Source organism: Phytophthora parasitica (assembly GCF_000247585.1).
Source record: "Phytophthora parasitica INRA-310 unplaced genomic scaffold supercont2.71, whole genome shotgun sequence".
Taxonomy (NCBI): Eukaryota; Oomycota; class Peronosporomycetes; order Peronosporales; family Peronosporaceae; genus Phytophthora; species Phytophthora nicotianae.
The window spans coordinates 309,414-317,241 of NW_008649057.1; the positions used below are offsets into that span (position 1 = coordinate 309,414).

Genomic DNA, 7,828 nt, shown 5'->3' on the forward strand with positions numbered 1-7,828 from the left:
TTGTTGAAGGTCATACAGTACTATAGTCCCTGTCAAATGTTATACACCTTGAAGTTCCAGTTCAGCCCTGGAGTTTGGTGCCGCATGCAAAACACAAGATGACCACACTAGATCGAGACATCCTAGCAAGAGTGTATAGTCAATCTTGACAAGATCCTATGGTAACTGGACCTGCTTGCTCTAACAATGGAAACGGCTAATGGCAAATCCATTTCTTTGTTTGCTGATCCCTTCGAGTTACCAAGCCTCTCAAAAGTGATATTCCCAGATTTTCGTCGTCGTTTTTGCAGAAAACGGGCTTATCAAAAACACGCAGTGATGAGACCTCTACATTCATTCGTCAAAACAATGCCATTTTGAGCGAATCACTGTAGCTGATCTCATAAATGCACAGGGACTAGTGCATCGCCAATAACTCAAGCTACTAGCATCATCGGTGTTACATGTAGTGGATCGATAATTTGCTCGTGCACCAAACGCGTGTTTATCGCGTGGCCGCTCTCTGCGCGCTTGATCGGATCTGATTACAACTTCAAGTTGGTTCAATTTTTACCCAATAAACGGTGAGATCGCAATATGTTAGAATTTGTTCGACACCAGGCGCCAACTTTGATTTACTACTAGTACATGACAAGCCCAAGCGCGATCGTAATGCTGTAGCTTCTGGCACTCAAACGATACCTTTTCCTGGCTTGTACGACCACGTCGAAGAATTCGTGCATAAGTCAATGGAGAGAAAAGTTGTCGAGAATTTCACAATGTCACCTTATTCGTTCACCTTACATCCGCTCTCCATTTCCATTTCGTGCTACTCACACACGCGCGCTCTCCCATTTAACGCTTGGGACAGACGCGAGTTGACTTCTGAAGTTTGACCCCGAACTGCTTGCTTAGTCGTGATTCGCTGCTCGTGAAGTCCGCCACTGCCACTGACAATTAGTGCGTACAGCTCCGCTTCGGTGTGTGGTGCTAGCGCTGCGAGACTCCGGGTGCGCCACTTCTGGATGGAGCGGCGGATACTCGGGCGTGACAGCACGTGCGTACAGAGCGATTCCGGCGTCCCACCGCCCCATCCCAGAGCTGCTTGGCGCGTCCCGACGTCACTGCTAGTCACAGCAATATTCCGCGTATCTATAGACACTCAAGCTTACCGGGGCATCTCGTGTTTTGCATGCGGCACCAAACTCCAGGGCTGAACTGGAACTTCAAGGTGTATAACATTTGACAGGGACTATAGTACTGTATGACCTTCAACAAAGACACGCCCATCTCCACACCGAACATTGGAGGGTCTCTGCATGATGTTCATGAGCGCATGGTTCAACGTCTTCCCCGAGAGCTCTCAGTCTTCGGACTAGCATCAGCCTTCGGGCTAGCACCAGCGCTGCTAACTTGTCTCCATTGCGCTTGAATAGCTTGACCTGCAGCGCTCACCATTGCCCGCATCATCCAACATCCGCGGCCGGAACGAAGGCACACAGCAGGCAAGACACGCGCAGCCGCAGCATATTCTACCCAATCCTGAGGCGTAACAGCGCCCTTTCCATGAAGTGTGCGCTGCGATTGGTGGAAACCCCCACAACAGCGTGCTTGAAGTTGGCTGCCCAAGGGGCTTCTCGCCAGGATCCAGGTTTTTGGGAAACGGGTACGTACGCCCCCAGCAGGAATTCATTCCCCAAGTTGTCTTCCAGTGCACAAGCGGTTCTTCAGTCTTCGGCCCCAGAACCTCCTTTCAATCAAGTTTAGTTACTTTAACCATGGTCAAGTCGGACGTGTACAGCTCCCCCATCGTCTTCTCCCAGCTGGACCTGCGGGTAGGCAAGATCACCGAGGTGAAGGCGCACCCGAACTCGGAGCGCCACTACATTGAGAAGGTGGACATCGGCAAGGGTGAGGAGCTCGAGATGGTCATGGAACATCAGCCGTACTTCGCGGAGGAGGAGCTGGTAGACCGCAAGGTTGTGGTGCTATGCAACCTCAAGATGGTCAAGGTGGTGCGCACACGCTCCACGGGCGCCATCCTGCTGGTGGCCAACGACAAGGGCAAGGTCGAACTACTGGACCCAAGCCCAGAGGCTGAGATTGGCGAGCGTGTGTACGCTAGCGGCGAGGAGGTGCAGGAGCCCGTGACTCCCATCCAGATGAAGAAGAACAAGGTATGGGAGACTCTGTGCAAGGACATTAAGACCAACAACAAGTGCGAGGTCATGTACCTGGACCGATACCCGGTGCGTTCACGGGCGGGTCCCGTGCGTGTCGAGTCGCTCAAGAAGGTGCTCGTAACCAAGTAAGAGCGACGATTGGCTCGTGTATCCCCGTCTAGTAGTATGTACGTTGAAAGCTGGCGAACGACCACAAGCGTGGAAGCGAGCTGAAGTTCGGAAAGCAAGCAAGCAACCGCCCGCCTGCAAAAAGGAAGGGTCCGTTCTGTCGCGATCTTTCCAAGAAAAGTGAAAAACCGAAAATATATCTACGAGTTGCTTGTGTTTGATAGCGATGCGCGTGTTTCTACAGCAACGGAGCCATGAGGATTAGCCGGTGATGGTCCGGTCTTCGGGTTGGTCGTGTCACTGGGGCGGTTTCCCTGCCGTTGATATGCTTTTCTCGTAGCTATGTCTTGAAGCATTCGGTGTTTTGTGCTGCCATCCATCGAGAGTTTGAGAAACTCAATTGTTATTGCTTGTCAGCGTATCCGAACTTTGATAAAGCGCGCATGAGGCATCTGGATATGCCGTCCCAGTAACATCCTTGGGAGTAGTATCTCAAACTCAGCATCCCAACAGTTAAACACTGCTACAATTTATTGTTGTTAGGATTGTAGCCGTTGAGCACGACGTGAGAATGATACTTCTCATCTGAGGATATCAACACAACACCACCGTATCACTCCTACTTTGCCTTCACGAATCGCCCGCAAAGGTGCCGTCGTCGCCGCCATCTCCACCAAAATCTCCACCAGTGTCTCCGCTGAAAGTGTACGTGTTGTTGGAAACGCCACCCACATCGCCACTGTATCCACTGTAGTTGTTGCTGTTATTGTGGCCACCGTACATGGAGCCCAATGCGGCTCCGACGCCCAGGCCTCCCAGCGCTCCGAGTGCACCCGCTGCCATCGTGTTACCACCGCCACCACTCTCGTGGTACGGAGACGATTCATACGCCACGGGCGCCGACGCGTAGGCATAAGGAGCCTGCTGTTGTTGGCCCGGGTAAGTGCCGTATTGGCTGGTAGCAACTGGCTGCGCGTACACATACTGTTCCTCTCTCTCCTGCTGCGCACGACGCGCCGGAAGGTAGCAACAGCACACGCAGCATAGCAGCAGCAATGCGAAGAAGATGAAGGTACCAGATACACCGCCCGAGTGTGAGCTCGGATGGTAGTCATCGCCTCCGTAGTGATAGGTGGGAACCACACGGCGGCAGCGGCATTCGTACGGACTGGCGGCGCACTGTGCGTCCCTTGGACAGCAGCACGGCGCACCCGACGCCATACCGATGCAGAACTGGCCTGGTTGGCCACGGAACGCATGGTCGCACTGACCGGTTTGTTGGCAGAGGCCGCAACCCGACAAGGCGGCGGACAGCGTCGCATTCTCCACGAACTCTTCGAACTGCTGGCCAGACCTCAACAAAGCAGCATCGCTATCGCCAGTGGGAGCCAATGCGGGGGATTCCTCAGCGCAGACGCCCAGTGTCGAAAGCAACAGCAGCGCGAGCCACAAGAAGCGTTGCATGTTGAAAAGATTGATGTGGAAAAAATGTCACTATAAATGGATATCGAGGGACTCAGTTGAGTATCATTTGTGTCTGCCACATAACGGAGCCATCGGCCAGCCAAACTCAATTTTGCCAATCAAGATGAGCCGCATCTTCGTGGGACTCGAGACGTCTTTCGTCCATGACCTCCCAGCGACGCTCGACAAGGTCCAGCTCATCTGCTGCATCTCCTTATTGCGGCCGTCACTGTACTCATTTTATTGTATTGTTGCTCTCTTCAGGTCTTCGAGGACAAGATGAATGGCATCGTGGCGCCGCTCTTCCATCCTCGGTAAGATTATTGCGTCGCTATCACATTAATATTTGCAACTCATCAATATTACTGCCACTGCCAGCTTCAAGCGCGATGACCAGGAGGTCTCAGACACTCGGGACGGTTCGCAGGCTCGCTCGGATCTGGTCATGGACTCGCGCGGGTGGACTGCATCAGTGGTGGGCAATATTTCCAAGTGGATGGACCTGGATGCTGCCACACTGGACGCTCGTCTGAGTGCAGAGAAGGTCTTTAAGCAGGAAGTAGCCTGGGCTTCGCATCTATCTGTACCGGCCGTAATGCTGCCGGCGCCGCGCCACGCTCACGCCTCCGCCAACTACGCGCGTGTACTCAACCAGTCGCTCACACAGGCGCAGTATCTCCAGTTTTGGGTGCGCATACCGTTAACGTCGAGATATCAGTCGGACGCCAAGGCACCAATGGAGCTCGATCCAGTGACTGGACTTCGTGGAGCTGCCATGATGGAGACTGACGAAGAGGACGAGGAAGCCTCGGACCCGTGGGAGACGTGGGATGCACTACGAACTCGCTGCGAGTATCATTCGAAGCTGCACGTGGCGCTGGAAATCACAGCTGATCTGCCTAGCACCGAGGAGATCCAACGCTGGCTAGGCGAACCTGTTAAGGTGAGTGGTGCACGTTGTACTGAAGTATCTGCTAAGGACGTTGCTGATACTGGTGCGTTGTCGTAAATGTAGGCGGCTATTATCCCGACGGATATCTTCCTGACGAACCGCAAGGGTTATCCGGCTCTGTCCCAACGACACCAGAAACTGATGGCACAGCTTTTCCAGCACAATATCCAGTTCTACCTCCGTGGACGACCACGTCACCGTGGGAAGCTATTGCCGTATGTACAGTATCTGCATTTCCTGTACAGTAAACGACCGAGTCAGGACCGTAAGGCGCAATTTGAGGCGCCGTATCTAGACTACCTCCAGGCCCCACTGCAGCCTCTCATGGACAATCTGGAGTCGCAGACGTACGAAACGTTCGAGCAGGACGCCTTCAAGTACAACCAGTATGAAAAGGCTATCACCCAGGCATTGGAACAGACCCCAGAAGATAAAGAGTCTGTTGTGATGGTTGTTGGCGCCGGTCGTGGCCCCCTCGTACGCTGTGCTCTTCGCGCCGCTACTGTGGCTAACCGCAAGACCAGGATGTTCGCTGTCGAGAAGAACCCGAACGCAGTCATCACTCTGCGTAACCTCAAGATCTCGGAGAAATGGGACAACGTCACGATCATCGCGTCAGACATGCGTAGCTGGCGCACAAAGGAGCGTGCTGACATCATGGTGAGCGAACTTCTGGGATCTTTTGGCGACAATGAGCTGTCCCCTGAGTGCCTGGATGGCGCGCAAGACTTCTTGCATGGTAGGTATCTATGTGCTTTTGATCTGGTTGCTAGAAGTCACTAATTCTTGGTATGATGCTGTAGAAAATGGTATCAGTATTCCGTGCGAGTACACGTCGTTTGTGGCACCGGTTATGTCTTCAAAGCTTTGGAACGAAGTGAAGGTGCACGACTCGCTTAAGAGCTTCGAGACGCCGTATGTAGTGCGACTACACAACTTTTACGCACTGGCACCAACGCAGAAATGCTTCCGCTTCACTCACCCGAAGTTTAACTCGCGGATCGACAACAGGAGACAAGCAGAGCTTCGCTTTACCGCAGCTGAGAGCGCTGTTGTACATGGTTTGGCGGGTTACTTCGATGCCGTGCTGTTCGGTGATGTGACGCTGAGTATCGAACCGGACACCCACTCGGACGGCATGTTCAGTTGGTTCCCCATTTACTTCCCGTTGCGCCAACCACTGCGCTTCCATAAGGGTGAGGAGGTCGTGGTGAACTTCTGGAGACTCGAGAACAACAACCGCGTATGGTACGAATGGTCTGCGTCTTCGGGTGATGGCAAATGCCACGTCCCGATTCACAATCCCAATGGACGGTCCTACTGGATCGGACTGTAGGAATGTCATCAAGACGCATTATTAGTTAGCTAGCTGGGTTTTGAGCTACCAAAAGCTAACTAAGTGAATGAAGTCGTGTCTAGAGCTCGTCACGGGTCTCTGATTTCTTCACTGTATGGACGACCGTGTCTCTGGTACTGCTGTCTTCATCTTCTTGGACATTTTCGTCGGGATGAGCGACTTTGTCCCAGTCGTGCAAGCTCCCGCCAACAACATTGAGAAATAGGTTCTTGAGTGCTTCCTCTACTTCGTTATCTCCTCCAAATCCACGTATCTGATAGAGGAGCTGGGCAAGAGTTTTGCTGCATCGTTTCACTCGCTTTGGCCAGGCCGAACGGGTTGAGTACTTTTCAAGCAACTCCCATGCGTCGGCGATACCATTGCTTACTGCAAAGCGGAGACGTGCAGCATCGCCCTGTGTGTCTTTGAGACTCGATAGCCTATTGCCGGTGGTGCTGGAGACGGCGAGGACTGGAATTGTGATGTTATACGCGTGCCAACTCACTTGAACACCAGGTTGAGTCATCAACGTTGCGTTGTCTTGATGCATGAGTATCACGATGTTCGCTCCACGACGTTGAGCATTCGACACCTTCTCAAACTCGGAGCACCTTCCTGCTTGGCCTGCTGGTGTTATCACCGCTTTCCCTGCAAACTCCGAGTGGGTTGCGATATCCTCCGTGGCGTCTGTGCATGCTTGGCTTCCATCGAGTGGAGCAGCCAAAGGGAACGACGTCTTTGTGGGTAGTATACTACCATAGGTCGCTGCTAGGAAGCTGCCTAAGCGGGTTCCATCGTCTCCCTCCTCGTCAACAGACAAGACCGAGCCACCGCGTGCTATTGCCGTCTCCATGTAGTCTTCCTCGATCTCATACCGAGGCTTGCACGTGTACGGTTTGCGCTCGCAGGTCATGGGGATAAGACGACCGTAGATGGCCATCTGCTCTGCTGCAATACGCAGCATATCGCCACCCGTGCGTCGGATCATAACGGACGCGATAGAGATTTCATCGTCGTTCTTCAGTGCCGCTACGGGGGCACTGACGTCGTCGGTGGGGCTCACCACTAAGAGAGCAGCAGCACCCATTTGATCGGCTAGCAGCGCTTTGCGCTCGAACGTGCACTCCCCGCGATCTACAACCAGCACTGCAGAGCGGTTGGAGGCTTCAACTTCCAGCAATTCTGGCTCAGGAAGTAGCTCGCAGCCGAAGCGGTTTTCGCTGAGCTTCGGGAAGTAGAACGAGACCTCGTGAGGTGCCATGGGACCACCAAAATCGTCGCGGAAGTACTGGATGGGGGCCAACCCGTTGCGCAGGTAGATGCGGCCCCATGGGGATTCGGGGGAAACTGTGGTGGTGGTAGTTGTGGTTTCTTCTTCACCGTTGGAGAAGACGAAGCTCAGGGCTAGAACTAGCAGCAAGGCAGGTGACTTCATGGTTGTCTGCGCAGTAGGCGTGAAGGCGACTGATGGACATCACCACGGATCTGTGCGTCTCTTCGATCTATTAATTTAGACGAATCGATTCCTTTTATGGAAAGTAGATATAATATTATAGAGGCCAATTTTGTCATACATATTTTTTCCTCATTTCCAACACTGAAACTTTCTGATACTATGGGTTGTTAGAGCGATGGCATTCATCATACGACCCATGAGGTTGCGAAAGCTTCCTGTGGATAGATGCTGGTGTCATTGCTACTTTCAAGCATCGATACCGGTGCAAGTAACTGTATTGACCGGTCAGTTGTAGCTCAAACTTAATACTTCTCTGTCCCACGAATTTATGGCTTTTTGACAATTTTCCG

The 7,828-nt window shown here is 52.9% G+C and overlaps 5 protein-coding genes across 5 annotated transcripts; 2 read left to right on the forward strand and 3 right to left on the reverse strand.

Moving 5' to 3' along the window:
* Positions 1 to 808: 808 nt before the first annotated feature.
* PPTG_24162 (hypothetical protein) lies at positions 809 to 1,073 on the reverse strand (the record flags this gene model as incomplete). The annotated part of the gene is made up of 2 exons (XM_008915531.1): positions 809 to 904; positions 948 to 1,073. The coding sequence occupies 2 exons, from the start codon at positions 1,071 to 1,073 to the stop codon at positions 809 to 811; spliced, it is 222 nt and encodes a 73-aa protein (XP_008913779.1).
* Positions 1,074 to 1,674: 601 nt separating this feature from the next.
* On the forward strand, positions 1,675 to 2,488 carry PPTG_17323 (hypothetical protein). Its single transcript, XM_008915532.1, has one exon. The coding sequence runs from the start codon at positions 1,758 to 1,760 to the stop codon at positions 2,289 to 2,291; it is 534 nt and encodes a 177-aa protein (XP_008913780.1). The 5' UTR covers positions 1,675 to 1,757; the 3' UTR covers positions 2,292 to 2,488.
* PPTG_17324 (hypothetical protein) lies at positions 2,456 to 3,751 on the reverse strand. Its single transcript, XM_008915533.1, has one exon. It carries the CDS (start codon positions 3,732 to 3,734, stop codon positions 2,901 to 2,903), a length of 834 nt encoding a protein of 277 aa, XP_008913781.1. The 5' UTR covers positions 3,735 to 3,751; the 3' UTR covers positions 2,456 to 2,900.
* On the forward strand, positions 2,465 to 6,399 carry PPTG_17325 (hypothetical protein). Its single transcript, XM_008915534.1, has 5 exons — positions 2,465 to 3,924; positions 3,999 to 4,048; positions 4,113 to 4,677; positions 4,750 to 5,425; positions 5,490 to 6,399. The coding sequence occupies exons 1-5, from the start codon at positions 3,733 to 3,735 to the stop codon at positions 6,020 to 6,022; spliced, it is 2,016 nt and encodes a 671-aa protein (XP_008913782.1). The 5' UTR covers positions 2,465 to 3,732; the 3' UTR covers positions 6,023 to 6,399.
* On the reverse strand, positions 5,927 to 7,543 carry PPTG_17326 (hypothetical protein). The gene has a single exon (XM_008915535.1). It carries the CDS (start codon positions 7,455 to 7,457, stop codon positions 6,102 to 6,104), a length of 1,356 nt encoding a protein of 451 aa, XP_008913783.1. The 5' UTR covers positions 7,458 to 7,543; the 3' UTR covers positions 5,927 to 6,101.
* Between the last annotated feature and the right edge of the window lie 285 nt (positions 7,544 to 7,828).